The 24,651-nt window shown below is 39.0% G+C and overlaps 1 protein-coding gene across 5 annotated transcripts in view; it reads left to right on the top strand.

Moving 5' to 3' along the window:
* CPEB2 (cytoplasmic polyadenylation element binding protein 2) overlaps window positions 1-24,651 on the top strand; it is a 79,893-nt gene that overhangs the window by 21,516 nt on the left and 33,726 nt on the right. For 3 of the 5 annotated variants that reach the window (XM_054029469.1, XM_054029470.1, XM_054029473.1), the window contains exons 4-5: window positions 5,437-5,487; window positions 22,016-22,039. In XM_054029469.1, the coding sequence (XP_053885444.1) occupies window positions 5,437-5,487; window positions 22,016-22,039 (75 nt within the window). The remainder of the gene's footprint in view (window positions 1-5,436; window positions 5,488-22,015; window positions 22,040-24,651) is intronic. The other 2 variants (XM_054029471.1, XM_054029472.1) reach the window with 1 other exon arrangement.

The following is a 24,651-nucleotide window of genomic DNA, read 5'->3' on the forward strand; positions in this document are numbered from 1 at the left end:
GGACAAAAGAAGCTACAAAACCTTAGTTTTTGTTAGTTCAGACCCTACAGCAGTGTCTTGGTAGCCAAATTCTCTTCAAGTGTCTTGCCCATCACAATATTTCTAAAGTTAACTGACAAACCTGGCATGTTTATTTGTAGAATGTGACTACTTAATAAAATCTCTTGGTAAATAGTATGGTTTGTTATAACAAAAATGTTTTTATAGCAAGTTTTTTCAATTGTAAATTTAAACAAAACAATGCATCTTTTATGTAGTACTGCAGTGGTAAAATGAAAGTCCTTGGAATTTTAAGCACGTGTTTCAGATTTAGCTGCTTACAGTGTCTGGAGTATGACTAAGCATCTTGTCTTGGATTATTGGAATGCAGAACAGACCTTGTATGTACTAGTTTACAGCATTTGTCTTTACATTTTATATTTGAAAATTCATTTGTTAGAAAATGGGGATTTCACTGTTTTTGCTCTCATTAATTTACAAAACTATGGATTTTATCTAATTATTTACTACTGTAAGATAAATTCAGACATGTTCTAAGAACTAGCATATGTTTATAAATATGCAGTTCTAACTTTATTTACTCTGTTTAATCAGTATAAAGTCTCTGATCAAAGTAAGATGTAATTCTTATGTAAATCTAAATAAGTCTTTGAAAACTGGATGTTAAACTTTGTAAATTTTTATAATGGTCTTAATGCTATAGAAAAATAAGATTGTAACATTTAATATCTGGATTGATCTTTTATCCATATTGCTTTCCCATCAGGCATTTCAGATCAAAATATTAGTAAATAGCATTTAAGTTAGAGACTTAACTTTTTAAGATCAGTAGAATCCGAGCTGAAGACAGTGAGGTCATATACCAAAATTATAAAGCTATTGCTTACTGATTCTTCTATTAACATCTGACTCAAGTTGTTTTGAGGAGCACTAGAGAACATCAGAGAAAAGCCAAGCTGAAGTACCTGAACATTGGTCCCCAGGCTGCTTCTTTTAGAAATGGTCTTTTGTGTTTTGTTTTTTCCAAACTGCTTCTTGCTCATGCCAAAAATGCACAGAGAAGACTTGATTTATAGGTATTGCAACAGCAAGCAATTCAGTGTACTTATGCTAGACTAGGTCATGTTAACAGGCAATTGGAGAAGTAACTATGCTTCTCGTGGAAGTGCATTAGAACTGAGAAGCTAGTGGCTTATGGTGTCACTTTGGGGATTCTTTTTATTTTTGTTGAAGAGCCTGAATTGTGTCTCCAGTGTGGATAAGCTGGAGTCTTCCCCCCCCCCCCCTTGTGTGTTTAACGTGTTCTGTATTGAAAGGAAGCAATATTAGTCTTGAGGCCTCATTCACCACTACGTGCTTTCCTGTAGCCACTTACACCTGTGCAAAATAGATGTAAAATATTACCAAATCAGAAGTAGCCACTCATTTACATAAGTGGTAATATTTTACACCCATTTTGTAAGGTGTAAACAGGCATTACTCATTTTTCTCTGTGCTTCTCTATAAAGGGAAAACAAACTTGGGGAAATCATTAGGAATATTACAAGAATAGTAGATTATTATAATAGACACTAGGAGATAGTGAGGAAAGGAAAATTACAATATAGGTTTACCTATGGAAAAAAGAGTTTGATATAATTGAAAGCTTCTCTGGATCTGCATTTCTTATTTGTAGTTTCCATTCCTAGCATCTTACTTAGTCTCAACACACCTGAAGAGCTTGCTTTTGAAAGCCACCAGATGGACCATGCTCACTGGAGGAGGTTGGGGGGGAGAGGGCGGCGCGGCGGGTAGACAGCAGATTTGTAACTGTTTACAGATAACTTTTTTCCACCATAAGAGAAAGAGAACTTAGGCAATGAACTGCACAAAAAAAAAAATTAGCATTAGTGCAACAGTAAGGTTGCAAGTTCAAATATTAATGTCTCTACTAAAAGTTAATGTTGCTCTCGTAACATTAGCAGTGTTGTGTTGCACATTTTATACTTCATAAAATACACAAGATACACAACATACTACCAAGTTATGTTGCTGAGTAATCTTAAGGAGATATCAACTTTAAAATTGCACTTTTACCTGAATTTTTTTTACATATTATCACTGAAAGAGATTGAAAAAAATACTTTTTTTCATTTATATATTTGACAGCACTTTGTGTGAGTTTAGGTTCACAGTTTCCCTACCTCTGTTTATGTGGGTCTTTCATATATCATCAGGGTAAAGAGAAACTTTTGAAAATAGGAAAATATGGTTGTAAAAACAACAAAAGTTGATAGAGAGAAATGGGAAAATGTAGTATCTGAATCTTCTCTTCGCTTTTTTAGTTGACTGATTTCAAATTGACAGTATCTCTTTAAACTTTCCTTGACTTTTTAGTGTGCTTAACCACTCAAACATGCATTTAATAAGAACATAATTGTATTTTATTAACATCCACTTTCAAAAAAATTGAAAAGAAATTGGAGAACTGTTTAAAAAAAACCCTGATCTTGCAACTGACTTCATGCGGGAAAAACTGTACATCCACACATAATCCCATTAAACCAGTTGCATTCCCTGCAAGTGCTGAGGTTTGCCCACACACAGGAACTTGCAAAATCAAACTATAGTAATAATATATATGCAAAAATGCTATGTTAAAAATGTTCTTAGGCTTGCAAAGTCAAGCACTCCAAAGGTAGGAAATGCCCAAATTAAGGTTGCCTGTGCAACCAGTGCACAAGACGAATGGGGCTTGGTGAATACGGGCACATCTTCACTACCCGCCGGATCAGCGGGTAGCAATCTATCTATTGGGGATCAATTTATCACGTCTAGTGAAGACGCGATAAAATCGATCCCTGATCGCTTTGCCGTCGACTCCGGAAATCCACCGCGGCAAGAGGTGGCAGCGGAGTCGACGGCGGCGCGGCAGCGGACGACTTGCCGCCGTCCTCACAGCCAGGTAAGTTGACCTAAAATATGCAACTTCAGCTACGCTATTCGCGTAGCTGAAGTTGCGTATCTTAGGTCGACCCCCCGCTGCAGGGTAGACCTAGCCTAAGATAACTGTTCTATATTTTTTTTTTTATCCTCCTTCAAACAAACACCATCCCAACCCTACACAAAAAATGAAGTTCCTCATTTCTTCATAAGCTTGTCTTTGGGGCTTAGCAACGTAGTGTCTTAAATTCTCTCTCTGTTCTATCTCAAGGAAAGTATTATTCCTGTTTTACAAAGGGATAGATGAGGCACAGGAACATTAAGAGTAAATTTGCAAAACTTGCCACTAATTTGGAGTACCCAACTTGATATATCCAGGGATGTGATTTTGTTATGGCAGTTGATGTTCTCAAAGTACTGTACAGATATTAATTAATCAGTCCTCACAACAACCCTGTGGCTGAGCATGGATGAGCATTAGCCCCCTCTTATAGACTAGCACTGGAGAACTGAGACAAAAAGGCCAAGTGACTTGCCCAGTTTCACACAGTGAATCAGTAGCAGAGCCAAAATTAGAATTTTGGACTGCCTCACTCTCAATTCTGTTGTGGTCACTTTTCCAGAACATACTGCCTTACTGCCAGAGGGGCTGACCAACCACAGCTCCCACTGACTTCGATTGTTGTGAATGCTCAACACAACTGAAAAGTGGACTTCAGTTGTCTCAGATTTGGAGCCCAGAAAATGAGGAACATAAAGTGCATCTGGAATTTTTTTTAGTTTAAGTGCCTTGCTCATGATTATGTAGGAAGTCTGTCAAAGCTAGGGATAGAACAGAGCTCTGGGGGGTGTTAATCAACTGCCTTAACCACAAGACTATCCTTTTTCTTTCTGCGGTCATCTGCCTTATTCACCACACACCTTCAACTTCTAACGTAAATGAGTCAGGGATCCTATGGAATCCTGATTCATTCACTTAAGCACCAAGCATCATTAATTCTGGCATTTTCTCATTTTTGAGTACTTGACTTTATAATCAATATTCTTTTTTGTAGTTTTTTGGTATGTAATTTTCACATTTGTTTTCTTTTTCTAAAAGAAAAAGGCCAAAACCAAATTCTATTTGAACAGATTTCAGCAAAAAGCTTTTCTGGGACACAAAAAGATATCTTCTTGGGCATCAGGAGTATCCCCCTGCCAAATTTCAAGGTCCTGCAGCAAACCATAGAGGCTTTAGTTTTCCAAAGGAAAAAAGTCTGAATTTTTCTTATAATGGGAAGTGTTAGGCAGCTTGAAAGTGAGGGTGGCTACTGGTTTGTGTATGTGTGCATGCATGCTTTAAAGGTACAAGTATGCACAAAATCTTTTAATAATAATTACTCAGTAATTGAGTCCTTTTTATGCTGAAATCAGAGTGAGTTCCACATACACAAAGCTGCAGGATTGGATCCTTCATTGTCTCAGCAATCATCTGGTTACAGTATAATAATGAATGTTCAAATTAAAAATATTATATGATTTCAGATTATAGTAAAAGCAAGGATGTTTTAATATCAACAAAATGTATGGATACGTTGGGATTTTTTTTACTTGTGCTTTAAGGCATGTTCCAGTTAAACAGAGCAGCTATTGTAAGTTTCTGTGTAGGTCAGTTTGCAGTACTGTCATGTTTGCAGCTTCCTGTGAACAGAAAACTTCTCCTTTTTTAATAAAAAGGAGATTGGAATGAGGAGACATTTTTACACTTTAACCATCAAATTTAACTGACAAGACCCTGTTTGCTGCAATAAATATTTTAAAATCCTGGTGTGAGTATATGAGGATTTCCTATAATTTTTACTTTAACACATTTTTGTATTTTATGATTTTACATTTTTAATCCATAAACTAGCTAGCAGGAATCTCCAAGAAACTTTAAAGAATGTTAGCATTCTAAAGGCTTTTTAAAAAAATTCAGTAATTGAAACATTCTTGTTTTGTTTTGGTTTTGTCAAACTAACTTAGTGGGAAGAACAATGTATGCAGCAATTATATGAAGTATAACAAGATGCAATTATAAATCAGTTAAAAGCAAGTTAAATGTTTTAATCTAAACTCATAACAGGATTTTTGATACATTGGTTAAATGGAGAAATTCCAAACTGCAAAAATTAGACTCTGCTAAACAATGTGCATGTGAACAAGTTTTCACAATGAGTATGAAAGAGAACACTAGAGCAGCCAACACTATTTCTGTGTTGCATGAAACAAAAAGTGGCTTTATCCTATTGGAGTTGATCCCAAAAGCACACTGCAGATCTCATGACCAGAGAATTAAGGTTAAGAAGTTTGTTCTTGTCAACTTTAACTTGGGTCAAGGGTATTGTTGCTAATGTGCTTGGAGTTAAATATTAGCTCTTTATGTCCCCTAGGCAGAATGAAAATACAGTATATATTTAAACTGTAGGCAGTGATTTTTCTTCTTTTTTAAGCGTAATAGCTAAAACCACGGTACTTTTTTTTTTTTTTTTTAAGGTCGCTTGAGTTATCCACATCCAGGGACTGACAATCTTCTGATGTTAAATGGTAAGCAATTATTTCTAGCTTAGCTTAAATCTGAAATGTTAATGTAAAAATGGAATATTGTATTCTTTTACTGAGTTACCTGTATCCAGAAACAGTGACAATCTTCCAGGGACTGTCACCATCTTTCAGCATTAAATGGTAAGAGTTAATCTTACAACAGCTTTTAATTAGATCTAGCTTACTTTAAATTAGAAATTCTCACATGAAAATGTTTTCTTATTTTCTGTTCCCAAGGAAAACAATATTCTGTTCACCAGAAAAATCTAGTATTTATAGAAAGCAAGAATTAAAAAAATAGAAAGTATGGATTTCTGACATGGTATATTTTGTGGTGAATTATGCAGCTAAGGCTGTGTTTGTCTGAACTAACACTTTTGTGTACGAGAGGAGATTTGGAACTAGCTTTCTTCAAGTTCCTGTGCATATAGCTCCCACTTACCGTGTGCTTGTTTCCCTGCAGCATCCAGGAGTTCAGAAGTTTTAGCACTAGTGTCCGGAAGGGGTTCTGTATGCACCCTGCCACCCTCCCCCCTCCCCCCCCACACACACATCCATGAGGGCATAAAGGGCAGAGCAACACCACCTACCCCACAATTTCTTCTAACTGCTCCTCAGCAGAAAGTCAGAACAGCTTAGTGTCCTCCATATGCAATTTGTGATCTACAATAACCCCCAGTTTCTCTTCAGCAGAACTACCACCTAGCCAGTTATTCTCCATTTTGTTGTTGTGCATTTAATTTTTCCTTCCTAAGTGAAACACTTTGTACTTGTCATTATTGTATTTCATTGTGGATTTCAGACCAATTCTGTAATTTGTAAAGGTCACTTTAAATTCAAATCCTGTTCTTCAAAGTGCTTGCAACCCCTCCCAGCTTGATGTCATCTGCAGTTTATAAGTATACTCTCCATTCCATTATCCAAGTCAATAATGAAAATATTGAATAATACTGGACCCAGACTGACCCTTGTGGGACTCCATTAGATATGCCCGCCCAGTTTGATACTGAATTCTTCCATGAGTTCTTGAAGATAATTGCTACCTGTTCTGATATTGCTTCAGCTTAAGTAACCTAGAATGAATTTCATTAGGGCCTGCCATCTTGAATGGCCTCATGTACTCATATGACACGTTTCTCCAGACTGAGACCTCTTCAGTCCAAACATCCAGGGTATGAATCAACAAGTAACAATCCCGTGGATGATCCTGTTGTCTCTTCGCTGGTAGTTAGATCCAGACAATGTTTGCTGAGGATTCTTTCACTCAGATAATGCCCATGAAGACAGTTAATTGTTGACCCATGTAGAAAGGACTGGAGTGCACATCTAAACCAATTCCACGTTCGTGGTCTATGGACACTGGAGATTTGTCAGCTCACGTAAACATCCTAGAATTGAGGGTGATTCACCAGGCTTGCAAATCGTTTCTACCTCTTTTAAAGCACCAAGCAGTACACATCCTGATGGACAGCTCTATAGCAATGTATTACTTAAACAAGCAAGTGGCAGCAAAATCAGATGACCTGTATCAAGAGGTTGTTTCACTGTTGGAATGGTGCATTCTTCACCGTATAGCTCTGACATCTTCCAGGGGAATTGAACCCCCGACAGATCAGCTACAAAAAGAATTCATCCCCCAACGAATGCTCTTTGCAGTACTAGCAGAGTATTCAGGACATAGAGGTTTCTGCAAATAGATCTCTTTACAAGCAGAGATTACAGAGAGGGCCCCTCTGTTGTGTTGTTGAGAGGGCCAGACAGGATGTTTCAGCAGACACGTTTCATATTGCATAGTGAGATCATCTAGTCTATGCATTTCTCCTGTTCCTGTTAATCCCCAGGATACTAAGGAAAGTGAAACAAGATAGGGCTCAACTGATCCTAGTGGGTCCATCATGGCCTCACCAGTTCTGGTATCCAGAACTACTGCATCTCTCCAGTCACTGGTTCATAACTCTCCCACTCCTGATAGACATCTCTCAAGATTCTGGGCACGTACTCCGTCTAGACCAAACATCTCTTCATCTCATTGCATGGAGACTGTCTGGTTAACATCAACAAATAGGGGGAGTTCTGCCAAGGTCCAGGAGATCCTCATGGAATGTAGAAAATCTTCAACCAGGAAAACATACACAGCTAAGTGGAAGCATTTTTCCTTCTGGGTGAAGGTGAGGCAACTTGATCATGTTGATCTTATTCTATTAATTCTAGACTCTACTGCTTTAAAAACAGTAATCAAGCCTGGAATTTAGCTCAATTTAAAATTCACTGCGCTGCAATTATGATCTTTCCTCCTCCTGCTCACGGTTCCTCAGTTTTTTCCCATTGAACCATCACAAAGATTCTAAAGGGGTTATTGCAGATGTTTCCACCATTAGGAGAGATACCACTTTTGTGAAACTTGAGCTTAGCCCTTTCTTCACTAATGGGACCTCCATTTGATTCCCTTTCATCTTGCTCCCTCCATCATTAAGGGTGAATTTTTTGGTGGCAGTTACTTCTGGGTGCAGAGTAAGTGAGATCCAAGCACTCACGTCAAATCCCCATATGTTTTTTTTTTTTTAATGCAGATAGGATGAGGCCTCATAGTTACTCTAAATTTATCCCAAAAGTTGTTTGTGATTTTCACATTAGTCAATATATACACTTACTGTATTTTTTCCAGAGCCTTAACCATCTCTTGATGAGGTAAAGTTACATACCTTGGATAACAGGGGGTGGGTCTCTTCTATTATTTTAATAGATTGAGACTGTTCTGGAGATTTCCTAGACTTTTTATCATATATGGCAATTTATCAAAGGTTAGACCAGTCCCCCCTCAAAAATTATATAAATGGATTGTGGACTGTATCAAGATTTCATACCTTGTTAATAAGCTACAACATCCAGTTCCAGTGACTTCTCATTCTACTAGATCCCAAGCTACCTCAGCAGTGTGCTTCAGTAGTATTCCAATAGTTGAAATTTGTAGACCAGCTACATGGTCCTCAGTGCCTCCATTTACCAACAATTATACTCTGGTGTCAGCATCTAGAGCTAATACTCGGTTTGGAAGAGAAAGTCTTCAGTCTTTTCCAAATAACCACCTAGCTCCTACCACCTGGAACATCAAACTGCTACTAAACGTCATAAGTGAGATTCACATGCACAGGAACTCAAAGAAAGAGGAATGGTTACTTATCTTATAGTAGCTATTTGTTCTTTGAGGTGTTCTGCATTTGGATCCCATGACCAGTCCTCCATCCCTGCAGCTCGGAGACTATTCATGGGACTCTGGGCAGCGAAGGAACCACTGAACAGTGGGCAAGCTCATTCTGCCCTTTATGCCCTCCAAACAAGCTGTTGGAGTGCGAGGACATGATGGATGCATGCACGACCCCTAGTAGACACCTCTGATAAAACTTCTGAACTCGCATGGGGGGTGGAGGGTGACAGCACATTGTAAGTTGCATCCACATGTACAGAACATATCAAAGAACAACTATTACTATAAGGTAAGGTACTTCTTTGAGTACAGGTCTGACTCTCCCTGAGCCATGCTGAAGTTAGAGAGTTCATGTTCATATGTCAAAACTTCATGAACATCTGCTTCTCAATGCAGGCATGCTTCTGTAATGTTTTGAACTTTGGTTACATTGCTTTTTATGTCTACAGAAAGAGGCAGAGCTAGAGGATCATGTAAGTGCAATAATAAATCAGAATTTTTACACACGGGTCTGGTGGACACTTCAAAAAAAAATGTAGACCTGTAATTCTCCATTAGTGCAGCTGCATCAGAACTGATAACAGTGGAAGTTGCAGTGTAGACTTGGTACAGCTATTTTTGCTACTGTGGCCTTGTCTACATTGACAGACATGTGTAGGGTATGTGTAGCTACACACAGCAATGAAAAGCAGGCAGTGAAAGACTCTGGCAGGGGAGAGGCAGCAGGCAAAGTCTCCAGCATCAACTTTCCCTGCTGCTGGAGTCTTTCACTGGAGCAGGGAAAGGATCTGGTGGCAGGGAGCTTCCGTAGTCTTTCCCTGCTGCTTCCCCTCTGCCAGAACCTTTTGCTGCTGCTGGAGCCTTTTTGCTGTGGCACGGAAAGGCTCCAGCAGCTCCCCATTTCTGGAGCCTTTCCCCACTGCCTCCCTGCTGCCAGAGCCTTTCTCTGTGATGGGGAAAGTTTCCAACAGCAGAGAGGCAGCAGGATGCTACACTGCTAAAAATAGCATTGTAGAGGTGGGGGGAACTGCTTGGACATGTAGACAGCTGTGTAGGGTATAAACCATAATGTTCTGGCATGTCTTTACTTGTTAAACAACATAAACTGTGAGGCAATGCTTTTTATATCTGTGCTAAGGGGGCGTGCCATGTATATATTTTACATGCTGCTGCTAAGTGTAGACATAGCGTGTGTTGATGCCATTGAAGAATTATGAATCCAAGCTTTGCTGGTGAAAACACAATCATAGTAAGAAGACTTTGTATCAAGATTAGAGGCCTTGGGCATGATTTATTTTTTTCCATTGTCTTGCACTTTGTGTAGTCATTGGTACCTGTGCAAAATGGGGTATAAAATGCTGCAAAATCAGAATTCTCCAATATAGTATTTTAAGTGAGTGGAGTATTCTGATTTGGTACTGTTACACCAGAAAAAGTTGAGTATTACATATGGGGCAAGTCTGGAGAATCAGGCTGTTTGGGTAATGTGCTGCCCTTTTAGAGATGACGACAAACCCTAATGGATGAAAAACAGCTGTTTACTGTTGAAATAAAATTTACCACATGGCAGTACAGACACTATATCCCCAAATTTTGGCTGGAAACTAGATTACATATAGATGTCCTTGATATTAAGAAACTTACTCCAGCAAGGACTTAGCTTTGTGGTTATAGTTGTTACTGTTGTAACTAAGTGGCTGTCTGTGGATGCTGTGGCCCTCTGTTCATTTCAGGTCTTTTTAAACAGTGATTCGTTCCAGTGGCTTAAAAATAGCAGTGGACGGACCAGAAACTTGCACACTAGATATCCCAATTCTGGAAGCTGCTCCGTGCAGATGTCCATTGATTTAAATGAAACTGAGAGGGTGTAAGGGAAATCTCTTCTACTACTACTACTGCTGCTACTACTTTATGAGCAACTGTCAAATGTTTCAATATAATCCAATGTAGGAGATTCATATTTTTGATTCAACTTTCAACCTGCTATCCTCTTCAGAATTTTGAGGCTTCTCTCTTCCCACTGTGCTAGCTCTTTTACCATACAAGACATTAGGTTATGCAATGGTATATTTTGTGGATTCTCTGCTTCAATCAATGATCTTGGGAGAATAGACCTTTATACTTTTGGCCTACTCAAACAAAGTAACCTTGTCATAAAGAGAGAGAATCTACATCTGGAGACTGATCTTGTTGTCGATTAAATCTATGCAATTTTGTTGTTAATTCCAATGGAATTGGAATTGGTTCCCCAATCGGTTTGGAAGTTAGCAGTCCGCATAATAGCTATAATTCTTTAAAAGCCTCAAATATATGCAAGTTTTATTGCTCTTATTAAAAAATCATTTAAAAGCCTGATTTCATAGATTGCTTTTTAACTGATTTTGATTGTCTTAATAGAAGGGCACTCTTGACAGGTATTCTAGGTTCTTCTTTGTGTGGCTCTACATATTCCCTGTTATGGGTAATAGGCTGCAGCAATCGGCACAATGGTAGAACTAACCCAAAATTTTATTATTTATTTATTTATTTATTTTATTTATAACTTGCTCCAGGCAGTGCCAGTTACAGTGCACATGGGCCCACTCCTATCCCTCCTCTCAGCATCTTTGAACATGCCAAGGGCAAAACTATTTAAAGGGATGCTGCACCCTCTACCACATCAGTTCCTTCCAACTACTTGTGCCAGATGGAAGTGAACCACTCTGACCTTGAGATCTGAGGGGTTTTTTCCTCTTATACTAGTGTTTTAGATAATTGTTGATAACTTGAAATGTTAGTTTAATTAGGGTTTGTAGTTATAGTTAGTTTAATACAGTTGTTTGTTTCCGTGTGACAGTGAAACCGAAGAAGAAAAATTCAGGATTTAATAGACACTTATCCTGCTCAGCCATCTTTCCAGCACCAAATGACCACCTTGATTACCTTAAGGATATGTCTAAATTGCAAATAAAAACCTGCAGCTGGCCTGTGACAGTTGACTTGGGCTCAGGCTAAGGGGTTGCTTAATTGCGGTGTAGATGTTTGAGCTGGGGCTGCAGCCTGAACTGTGGGACCCTTCCACCTCAGAGGGTCTTGGAGTCGAGGCTCCAGCCTGAGACCAAACATGTACACAACAGTTAAACAGTCCCTTAACTTGAGCCCCATGAGCATGGGCCAGCAGCAAATTTTTAAATGCAGTGTAGACATTCCCTAAGTGCCTTGGTGAAGGTTGTTCTCCTTCTGTTTGTCAGACTCTTATACCTAAAGTGCATGAGGAGAGGCAAAATAGACTGCAAGTGTTCCAGACTAAAGGAGCTGCCAAGCCTCTGGGCTCTAGGAGATTGTCTGATTTGAAGACTTAGGCTTGTTTCAGCTCTGACCGCCTCATCTAGTAAGGTTAAGGTGCATAAAGAATTCCATGATCTATGTCTTTGCTGGTTCAGGCTTCTGTCTCTGTTTTATTAAAGCTGGTAAGGTGTTTGAAGGCACAGTCAGGTCAATTGACAATGAAGGAATCTATGATTAAGCCTCGATTCCAACTATGTTGGTTCGGAAAAAGACGAGGGAGAAGACAGCCTCTGTTGGCTGTGCCAGATCCCATGGGTCAGATTTATTGGATCCATCCGATATGGATTTGTCTTCTGCGGTTCCTACTCTGAGACCAAAGTCAGTTCTGCAATTGGCTTCACGTTCCAGGGTAATGGAGTGGAGTCTCTCTTCAGATCCAATGATGCCTAAGCCTGTAGGAGTGGCATCATTGCCCACTCCTACTCTGGTGCTGATACCAGATCCAAAAGATAGCTATTGCTGTGGTGGCAGATGAGTGTTACCGTTCAGCATCTGAGTGTTCATCAGATCTGAGGTGGGGGAGAGGAGAAAAGAGAGACTTTATTGGTTCTGATATCTAAATCTCCTTCACCTGAAAGGAGGGGTAGAGAGGAAGATTTTATGAGCCTTTCTCCAGATCCATCTTTGCCTCCTCCTAAGACTCCTACTGGATCTCCAGGCAAATCTTTCTCACTTTTTATGTCTCTGCATCCTCCAGTACCATTTCTCTCTCCGGTAAAATTCATAGTGGAACTAAAGTTGGATCCACAGTTAGATGAGGATGGAGAAAGAGTTAAAAAGATCTGAACCATCCAGATATATGCCGCCTACTTCTAGCTTTCCTCAATCTTTTGGACAATTTGTGTCTTCTAATTCTATAGGTATGTTCCCAGATCCCATCTATAGGAGAGACTGGTCTTCCTGGTCTCAGTGACCTTATTGGGCTACCCCATGAGAGTTCTTGAATCATCCACCTTATTGATGAAGTAGTGACATTCTTATTGACAAGGATCCAGCTGCTGAGGAATCTTTGGATCCAGTTTGACCAGATGCATCTGCAACTCAGATTGGTGGCCCTTAAAACTTTTTCTGAGGAAGAGGATGAGCAGTTTGTTCCTCTTTTTGAGCAGGATCAGGTGGATACAGAATCTATTGCCTGATGAGCATATGGGCATTGATTCTGCATTGTCTCCTTCTAAGGATGGTTTACAAATCCATGAATTAATGGATCGTATTGTATTGACTTTGAACTTCCTTTCAATTGTTGTGGAAGAGGCGTTGCATCCAGTATTTGACATTTTTTTGGTGCTCCTTCCAAGAATAGAATTTCTTTACCAAATTGGATGGTCTCTTATAACCAGCTAAAGCTGTTAGGTTAACAAGGGATAGCCCAATCTCTAAAAAGCAGATAAACGTTATCAAATACCACATGCGGGGTTTTAGTATTTACATACTCACTCTACATCAAATTCTCTGATGGTTGCAGCAGCCAGTAATAGATTTAGGCCTGGTCACGCCCATTTGACTCCAGGTTATAGAGAGAGGGTTTTTTCTTCTCTAGGGATTAGGGTGGCTAATTAGCAGGCAGTGATGGCCCATTACTGGTTTCACTTGTGGGAGAAAATGGCTTTGTGCAGAGGAGACTGGCCAGTGAAATATCGGCAGAGGAACAAAATGTGGCAAAACATGCTCTCAGGGCTTCTTTTGATGTTCCTGCCTCTCTTCATTCAGAGCTTTGGCATCTGCTGTTACATTGAAAAAGCATGCATAGACTGGATACTAAATATAAAGATAAGCATCTCCCCTTTGAGGGTGATGGTGCTGTTGGTAATAACTTTTCTAGTAATTTGTCCATTTTAAGAGACCCAGATCTGTTGTTCACTTGATTTATATCCTATTCCTAGAAAGAGACTCCTACCTCCTTTTCATTACTAGAGACCGATTTATCCTCAGTCTTCAACTTATTTTTCATCTCAGAAATGTTACCTACATCAGCAGACTACATCATCTTTTCAGTCTCAACATAAAAAGAAATAATTCAGATCTAGGCCTAAATTGAAGCAATCTGCTCTCTGTTTCGTCTTCACTGACTAAATGGCCTCAGATTTAACATGAGGATCAAGGGTCCTTCTCTCCCTTTGTTTGGGGACAAACTAATCCATTTTATCAACAACTGGAGGCTTATTACATTGGACAAGTGGGTCCTAGAAATAATAGTAAAGGGCTATGCAATACACTTAGAACAGTTACCTCCTTTCAGTTCCCCTATCCTTCCCTTTTCAGGGTTATGAGGTTATTCTTCTGTCAAAAGTTCAGAAATTGCTTCTGAAAGGTGCTGTGAACAAAGTACCCAAGTATCTATGCGGTCAGAGGTTTTAGTAGCTATTTCCTGATCTAGAAAAAAGATGAGGGTTTATGTCCAATTTTAGATTTAAGGAAATGGAAAAGGTTTGTTGAGAAGTTTCATTTTGGAGTGCTAACCCTAGCCTCCATAATTGCCTCACCTTCAATTATTGACTCGTTCACTACTCTCTATTTAAAAGATGTTTCAATTCAGCCAAATCATCGGAAATACTTCCAATTGATGATTGAACAAAGACATCGTCAGTACGAGATCCTGCCACTTGAGGGCTCAGAGCTTTTCTGTATTAGCAGTGCATCTCAGAAGATATGGTATTTGTTTAATCCTATTTAGAAAACTGGCTGCTGAAGTCCTCTTCCTGCAAAGATCTGCTAGGTTACATCCTCTGCTAGGTTACATCCTCTGCTAGGTTACATTCTCTGCTAGGTTACTACTTCCCTTTTTACGGATTTTAGATTATTTCTGAATATAAGAAAGTAAAATCTATGCTCATCTCAGGAAATCTGTTTTTATATGGTCTATAATGCAGTAGTAGGAAGAGCTTTCCTCCCAGAGGAAAGACTTCTGAAGATAGTGTGCAGTCTATTTTAGAGATTTGTCATTGATTCCAGGCAATGATTTTCTTGTTGGGTCTGATGGGTCTTATGGCAATGATTACTTATGTTATTCTGTTTGCATGCCTCAGGGTAAGGCCAAAGCAGCACTGGTTGGCTCAAGCTTACAAGCCAAATCTGGACAGTCTTCATATGTTAATTGTCATGCCTCAGTACATTTTTAGATTCTTTGTGGTGGACAAACTGTGACATAAACTTTTCAAGGGGGTCCTGTTCAATCCCCCCTTGCCGTCCAGCACATAACATCTGTTGCATCTAACAATGGGTGGGGAGCTCATCTGGACTCTTTTATAGTTCATAGACACTTGGTGTCTCAGGAAAAGAATTTTGTACATAAACATTTTAGAATTACATGCTATTCTTCTGGCTGTCATATCTTTTCTTCCTCGTAAATGGGAAGACTGTTCAGTTAGCGACAGACAATACAATGACTGTGCATGTCAACAAATAAAGAGGCACCCCTTCTTCTCTAATAGGTGCTGAAGCAGTCAATCTGTGGTACTGGTGCATTCTTCATAGGGTCTATCCAGTGGCTCTGCATCTAGCAGGGGAGAGCAGTGTGCTCACAGATAAGCTCAGCAGAGGCAGTTCTCAGATGCATGAGAGATCACTAAAGGATCAGGTGGTGTAAGAGATTTTCTCCAGCTAGAGTCAGCCCCATGTTAGAGCTCTTTGTGACAAGATTCAACAAAAAAAATCTCTTTTCTGATCAAGAGTGGGAAAGGACAGTCACTTGATCTTGGATGCTTTCCATTGGGGGAGAGCCTTTTGTATGCTTGCCCTGCCTTTCCATTAATTAAGAAGATAAAGGGAAAATAAGACAAGACAGGGCAAGAATGATCCTGATTGCTCCAGCTTGACTGAGACAGCAGTGGACATGTTCCAGTAGTCAGAGGGAGTCTGTATCTCTCCCCCCACCCCCCTGTTTCTAGGCCTGTTGTCACAGCAGCAGGACAGGACTCATCATCCAGTCTCTCCATCTGACAGCCCGTACTGTCAGACTTTGACTAATCTAAAATACTCTTTTCCTTGTTGGTTCAAAATGGATTGCTTAATTCTAGAAAACAATGTAAGAGGAAAGATTATTACTTGAAATGAGTTAGATTTGCTCCTTGGATGCATGGCAAATATGACTCACCAGTTACAGCTTCTATTCCCTGTATATTGGAGTGTTTTGCTGTATTTAAAGTCTGAGGGTTTCTAATTCTTCTTTAAGAGTTCATTTAATAGCTTTCTCATTTTATCATGCTTTGATGGCAGATCATTACTTGTGCAAAATACAGCTAAAAGGTTTACAAAGAGGTTATCTAACTTGCACCTCCCCTTGAGAGATCTGTTTCCAACATGGGATCTTAATTGGTTTTAGCAAGGCTTATGAAGCACCTTTGGAAGTGTGTTCCTTATTTTAACTATTAAAACTATGTTTATTGTTGCTATAACATAAGATAGAAGGGTGGGAAAAAATGCAGGCATATCTGCCATTTGCTATTTTTCATAAAGACAAGGTCATTCTTAGACCTGATCCCAGGTTTTTACCAAAAACAGTATCCGAGTTTCACATCAGTCAGACAACTAATTTACCAGTGTTTTTTCCAAAGCCACATGCTAATAAAGGGAATCTGCTTTACATACTTTCGAGGCTAGAAGAGTTTGAGCATGTTGTTTAAACAGAACTAAAGATTTTAGGAGATCGTATAAGTTGTTTCTTATGCTAAGAATTATACGGGTTACAATGTATCTGCTCAGCCTGTTTCCAGATTGATTAAACAATGTATTCTTGACTATTACAAGTTAGCAGCAGTCCCAGTGCCTACTACTGTGAGATCTTATTCCCTGAGGGCAGTGGTAGAATCTTTAGCTTATCTTAAACGTGTTCCTAATGGGAAATCTGTAAGGCCGCTGTTTGGAAGTCAGTCCATACATTATGCTTTGGATCTGGTGGTTTCAAGAGCAGATGCTAGATTTGGTAAAGCGGTGTTTTGATTGTTATTTAATTAGAACTCTGTTACCTCCTGAGTGTTTTCAGCTCTACTAGTCAAACCACCCATAAATGATAATATGCAGGGCCACTCAAAGAAGTTAAGGTTACCTACTTGTAACTGGAGTTCATTGAGATGACTGCATATTCACACTTCCCACTGACCTTCCTCCTGCCCCTTTCTCAGACTCCTATCTTGGTTTCTCAGGGTCAGCGGTAGAAGGAACTGAGGCGGTAGAGGGCACAGTGCCACCTTATATAGACTTGTCCACAGATCATTTGAAGATGCTGAGGGAGCAGGTAGGATGGCTGTACGTGTGTTCTAACAGGCACTGCTTGGAGGAAGTTCTGTTAAGCTGCAGTGGTTGGCACATGGTACCCATAAGCGGTAATATGCACAGTTGTCTCAAAGAACTCGGGTTAGAAGTAAGTAACCTTAATTTCTACATGTCTGGTAACAAACTTACTAAACCTAATATTTAAAGTTGTCATGACTTTTAAAAAATATATATTTAAACATTCCCCTACAAAGAGAAACAGAAAGTGAAACTGACTAGTCTGCTTTTATTGTTCAAAGTTGAATCAAGTGTAAAAAGTAAATAAACAGCAGAAACAGTAAAAAGTGCAATCGCTTTTTAACATTTTGTCCAAACAATCTAAAAGTGTAATACAGATAAGGAGACATGACATGTTTTAAAAATGTGATACCCTGATAGTTTCTTTAATTTTCCTCTTTACCTCATAGTGGAAGAAATTCTTTGTGTAGCAAATAACTACAGAAGGTCAAATGTAAAGTGTTATAAATAGAACTGTGCAAAGTACTTGTTTTTGGGTTCAGTGGCTGTTCTTCATCTAATGTCAAGCCTAAACTTGTTGATGGCCAGTTTATATCCATTTGTTCTTGTATCCACATTGGCACTTAACTTAAATAACTCATCTCCCTCCTTGATATTTATCCCTCTGGTGTATTTATAGAGAGCAGTCCTATCTGCCCTCAGCCTTCAGTTTGTTAGGCTAAACAAGCCAAACTCTTTGAGTTTCCTCTCATAAGGTAGGTTTTCCGTTCCTCTGATCATCCTAGTAGCCTTGTCTGCATCTGTTCCAATCTGAATTCATCTTTCTTAAACATGGGAGACCATAATTGCACAGAGTATTCCAGATGAGGTCTCACCAGTGTCTTGTATAATGATAACGCTTCCCAGTTTCCACTGGAAATATTTCACCTGGTGCATCCTAGGACTGCATTAGCCTTTCTCATGGCCACATCACATTGACAGCTCATATTCATCTGGTGATCAATCAGTATACCCAAGTCTTTCTCCCCCTTTGTCACTTCCAACTGATAAGTCCCCTGCTTATACAAAAATTCTAGTTGTTAATCTCAAAGTGCATGACCTTGCACTTTGCACTGTTAAATTTCATCCCATTTCTATTACTCCAGTTTTCAAGGGCATTCAGATCTGCTTGTATGATATTCCGGTCCTCCTCTATGTTGGCAATACCTCCCAACTTAGTATCATCTGCAGATTTTATTAGCACACTCTCAATTTTTGTGCCAAGGTCATGAATGATATTGTTAAATAAGATTGGTCCCAAAACCCGTCCCGGAGGAACTCTACTGGTAACCTCCCTTCTCTTCCCCCCCCCCCCACCCCCGAAGGGATATTCACTCCTTCTTGTCAACTGTTGGAAATGGGCCACATCCACCCTAATGAATTGGCCTCGTTAGCACTGACCCCCCACTCGGTAAGGCAACTCCCATCTTTTCATGTGCTGTGTATTTATACCTGCCTACTTTATTTTCCACTCTATGCATCTGATGAAGTGGGTTATAGCCCACGAAAGCTTATGCCCAAATAAATTTGTTAGTCTCTAAGGTGCCAAAGGACTCCTTGTTGTTTTTGCTGATGAAGACTAAAACGGCTACCCCATGAAACTTCTTAAAAAAGGAGATCAGGTTGGTCTAGCATGATTTACTTTTTTGTAAAACCACGTTGTATTTTATCACAATTACTGTTCACCTCTATGTTCTTAACTGCTTTCTCTGGCAAAATTTTGTTCCAAGACCTTGCATGCTATTGAGGTTAAACTAACAGACTTGTTGTTTCCAAGGTCAGTTTTTCCCCCCTTTTCTTAAAAATAGGTACTGTATTAGCAAATCTCCAGTCACAGGAAACGACCCGCGAGTTTATGGATTCATTAAAAATCCTTGCTATTGGGCTTGCAATTCCATGTGCCAATTCCCTTAATATTCTTGGATGGAGATTATCTGGGCCCTCAATTTGGTCCCATTAAACTGTTTGAGTTTTACTTCCAACTTGGATGTGGTAATTTCTACTTCCATATTCTCATTTCCATTAGCCATCGTGTCACTGCCCCTAAACGTCTCATTGCCTCAGGTTTTTAATAAGGGTAAAATATTCATTTAGGAGTTGGACCATGCCTAGATTATCTTTTAATATTCACCTCATCCTCAGTGCTTAGTGCTCCCATTTCTTCTTTCAGTCTTCTTTCTTTTTTATATGTGGTTATAGACCCTTTTTACTATTGTTTTAATTTCCTTTGCAAGGTCCAGCTCTGCTTGGCTTTTGGCAGTTCTCAGTCTTTCCCTATACTTTCTGATCTCCAAGAGGTAGTTTTCCTTGCTGATCCATCCCATCTTCCATTCCTTGCAGGCTTTCTGGTTTGTCTTAATCTGTTAGATATACTTGCTCATCAGTTTGGTCTGCAACCCTTCCCTGTGAAATTTCTACCCTTGCTTGGGATGCAGGCTTCAGATAGCTTCTGCATCTTGACTTAAAGAAATTCCAAGACTCCTCCACATTCAGAACCTTGAGTTCTTCAGTCCAATCCATATTCCTAACTACCAGTAATTCCCTTAATTTTTTTTTTAAAGTTTGCCCTTTTGAAATCAAGGACTCTAGTTGTAGATCCACACAAGGAGAGTAAACCATGTGATGGCAGCAAATGTGTCATGTTAGTGCCATGATTTGTTTTCTTTGTTTTCTCCTGGCTGGGCAAAATACTCACAGACTTTTTTGGGATATTTTGGCACATTAATGTAACTTTAATATACATATATCAAATATCCTAGCAGACGCACCATTTTCTTGCAACTGCAGCATTGTTTTTTTAAATAATAGGGTTTTTTTTCTACTTCTAGTTTTATTTTTGTTTCCAAGAGTTCACATGCTACTATTATTTAAAAACACATAAACACAAATTTTGTAAGTCTCCTACCAAAACGTCTTTCATGAGAAGCGAAAAGATTGTCTGAACAGTATGAAAATTTGAGAACACTGCTGAGCTGTTTTGGTTGACAGAGGGAAGCAAAATTGGATGAACAGAGCAGAGATAATATTAGTGTTTGTGCCTAAAGGGACTTATTAGTGTATATTAGGCCAAGATACTATTTTTATATTACCCGTGTGTGTGTGTGTGTGCCACTATAGTCATGCTAAAAATTGACTCATCAGTATGGGCTTGATGCATTTGGATTTTCCCTTACTGTTGTAGCTGTATTTGTGAAAGGGAGGGGAGAATACATAATCCTTCCAGGTGACACTACAAATATTAACTTCAAAATGAGTTCAGTACAATATAGGTAGGGAAAAAATGGTGACTGCTGTCTGAGGATTCAAGAGAAATAGGATTAAATTAGAGGAAAAAATGTAATGGGAGGCTTTTCAGAGTCCTACAAATAACCTGGTAAATTCCTGATAGGAAAGGGCCTGTACAAGAAAAGGAGAGTGATGCTAAATAAAATTAAAGACAATGTTTGTGCAAATTGGCATGACTGTAATACAGATGTTAGGTGATATCGAAGTGGGGAGATGAATAAATCAGAGGAGGTTATTTGGTTTCTGAGATCATCCGCATATCTACGGCCCTGATCTTGCATTCTGTGGGTGGATCTGTCCACATAGTCCCATTGAACTCAAAGGAGCCCTGAGTGGGCACAGAGGTCCACTTGTAACATTAGACTCGTAAGAATGTTTTCTGTTTAAATAATTACTGTAGTTAGAAAATTTTAATATCTTCCCATCTTGTCATTAAAGAAACTCTTCTCAAGTACTAAATCTGTGAAGAAGGAACTGAAAATATTTTTATAAAAGCAGAATACTGAAAGACAAATTATATGTAACTTATTACTTATCATTCACTCTTTACATGTTAATAGTGTGCTTTTTTTGCTAAAAGGCTAGAATGCTGAAAAATAGCATCAGTGTGTGTTGTGTGGAGTCTTCTGAATTATAACCATTAGCACAATCTCTTCATGAGTCCTGTAACACTCAAAAATGAGGAAAATCTTGATTTAGTGGTAATGTATTTGACTTCGTTGCCTTGGCTTTATGCAAGTGTTATGCAGTGTTTATAATACAATGTCGTTTCTTGTGACTTACGCTCTGATTTTGTTTAGTACCACAAGGAGTCTTTTGTTTAAAACAAAACCTTGAGCTTAATTTTTTGCTAGCTCTTTTCATGGAAAAGGAAGGTCATGGCTTATAGCATTTGTATTGTCACTGCAAAGAACTGTACAAACTGTTCCATGGACCAGGATGTTTCTCTGATTCATTTAACTCTTACTACACTGATTTAAAGCAACATTTTCTCTTTATTAGCAAAATCTTGTACATTATTTAAATTCTGTCATAGAGTCTGAGGCAATGAGCTGAGAAAGACAGAAGCTAAATTACAGAGGTTGTATTAAATGTAATAATATATAGAGAGAATATAATTAAGAAGAGTATAAGGGCATAGTAGAAAATTTCAAAATTATAAATAAATGTTAAAGTTAAAGAAATTATCCAAAATTATTTTGATATGATATGTAAAGCATACTGTTTTATATCCAGGTGCATAGGCAACAAAAAAAGTAAAAAAGCACAGTATTTGAAAAATGGCTTTAGTTTAATGTGATCACATACAGGTATACCAGTAGCAACTTCTTATGCAGATTAGTGCAATTCATCAGTTACCCACATAGTTCTTTGTATAATTATTTTTATATGTGGGCATGGTACAGTTCTTTGACATTTTACAATTTGTCCTTTGTTTACATGCAGCAAGGAGTTATGGGCGAAGACGAGGTAATTCATTTATGTTTGCTACAGTACAGTTATTCTGATTTGGGCTGATATTGATCATTGTGATTAATTACTCCAGATTATTGATTTTTAGATTTGTTTTGTCTGCATGTTTAATCAGTTTGCAAAAAAGTGATCTGTTTTGGTCATTGATTTTTTGTGTTAGTGAGTTTGAATCACAGATCTTTTAATCAATTAAAACACATTGTAGCACTAATCATAATTTCACTAATGCTTAAAGTAAATACTTTCTGTACTATCGTTATTAAAAGTGTACATAACTCTGATTTTTCCCCCACAATTATTAAGTGATGGTATACACAGCTCAGTTAAAAGAATTGTCACAGGCTTAGTAAAGAATTGTGGAAAAAATTCTGAGAAACAGCACACGAGACAAGTTGTCAGCTGATGTAAATTGGCATAGCTCCCTGGACTTCAGAGGAGCTACTCTAATTTAACCACATGAGAATCTGCCCATTGTCTCTATATAAGCTACACTGAGTGTAATATGTGAATCTCAAGACTTTTGGATAAATCCAGATATTAACAAGATACAGATATTTTCATGTCTACGTCACTGGTTCACATCTGTCCTAGGTCAGTACAGACCATTATCTGATTGCTGCTCCTTAGTCCCCTTTAGAGAAATGAATTGATCCAGTCCCTACTGTTCAGGTATCCATATTATAAAACACCACCATATTTCACAATTTCTGGAAGTTTCAGCACAGGTCAATTATTATTTAGTGGCATTTGGAATTGAATTACCTTTGTGTTGCATTCGGTTTGTAGTCAAGTATTGTAAAGCTGTGTAGAGAAGCTCGCAGTTCCATTAATTGTTTTTTGGTTACATAGAGAACTAGAGTGTCCTTTGCTAACAGTACAGTACTTTTTACAGTTGTTGCATTTCATTATTTGTTTTGATTCTATGTATTGTGCTAATTCTTTAAAATTTCCAAAATACATTTAAATATTGAATTTAGTGGAGTTGTTAAATGCATATCCTTGATATATATATTTAATTACTGTTTGATAGCAACACTATATACATGAATGAGAGCGGCATTCTAAGCTCCTGGTTTGTTAACAATTACATCACTTTATTATGCATGGAAGGAGTTCCATGCAAATATCTTCAGTCATTATATTAGTTTCCTTCAAATATCTCCTTAAAAATCACCTCTATGCAGTGCCAGTATAATGCTCGACAGTAGCTAAGCCAGGAGTGTGCTGTGACTTCTGCTAAATATATTTACCTTGATAGTCTGTGCTACCTTATGCTCCCCATTGTCTTTTTGTTGTATCTGCTGGTATCTCTTCTTATACTTAGATTATAATCTGTTTGGGGGCAAGGATCATCTTTTTGTTATGTATGCATGCAGTGCCTTTCATAATAGAACTCTGATTCCTGATTGGGGCTTCTAAGCACCACAAGACAAATAATGGGGTTCCTCATACACCTCCCCCAAATCCACAGATTCCCTATAATCCTATGGCTCTTGAGTGATCTTCTGGAGAGGAATGGCTTCTACGTGGTTGCCTGGCCCCACCAGTCCCCCCTGGTCCCTGAACTCCTCCAAGAATTATGCTTAGGGCCCTACCAAATTCACGGTCCATTTTGGTCAATTTCACGGCCATAGTATTTTAAAAATCATAAATTTTATGATTTCAGATATTTAAATCTGAAATTTCATGGTGTTGTAATTGTAGGGGTCCTGACCCAAAAAGGAGTTTTGGGGGGGAGTGTCGCAAGGTTATTGTAGGGGGGTTGTGGTACTGCAATCATTTGTACTGCTGCTGGCGGCAGCGCTGCCTTCAGAGCTGGGCGGCCAGAGAGCAGCGGCTGCTGGCCGGGAGCCCAGCTCTGAAGGCAGAGCCGCTACCAACAGCAGCACAGAAGTAAGGATGGCATGGTATGGTATTGCCACCCTTACTTCTGTGCTGCTGCTCGCGGGGCGCTGCTTTCAGAGCTGGGCGCCCAGCCAACAGCCACTGCTCTCCGGCCGCCCAGCTCTGAAGGCAGCACAGAAGTAAGGATGGCAATACTGCAATCTCCTAAAATAACCTTGCAACCCCCCCACAACCACCTTTTGGGTCAGGACCCCCAGTTTGAGAAATGCTGGTTTATATATATACTATATATGTGTATAGTATAAGGTAAAAGCACAGAAGAGACCAGATTTCACGGGGGGAGACCAGATTTCACAGTCCGGGACATATTTTTCATGGCTGTGAATTTGGTAGGGCCCTAATTATGCTGCAAGGGCCTTTGCTAATAGCAGATTTCTTAAGGTTGAAGGTTCCAAATTGCAGTGTGGGCAGCAGCTTAGTTACTACCTTGTGACTTCCTTGTGCGGTAATGTGTTCTTCTCCAGCCTGTGGCTTTGGAGTGGGAGAATCTGGCAGAACTAGCTATTGCCCCTCCAAATCCATTGAGCTGGGATCCTGTTGAACCTCTGCAAAGGGGCTTTTAAGGTGAAGGAAGAACTTGCTTCCCATAAAGTTGTCATTTCCTTCTTACAAAAAAAATCTATTTAAATAAATGATAATTATAAAAATGAGATGGGGGGGGGGGAAGAGTGATCAGGCAATACTTTTATGCAGGGCTTGACAAA

This window comes from Malaclemys terrapin, chromosome 5 (assembly GCF_027887155.1).
Source record: "Malaclemys terrapin pileata isolate rMalTer1 chromosome 5, rMalTer1.hap1, whole genome shotgun sequence".
NCBI classification, from domain to species: Eukaryota; Metazoa; Chordata; order Testudines; family Emydidae; genus Malaclemys; species Malaclemys terrapin.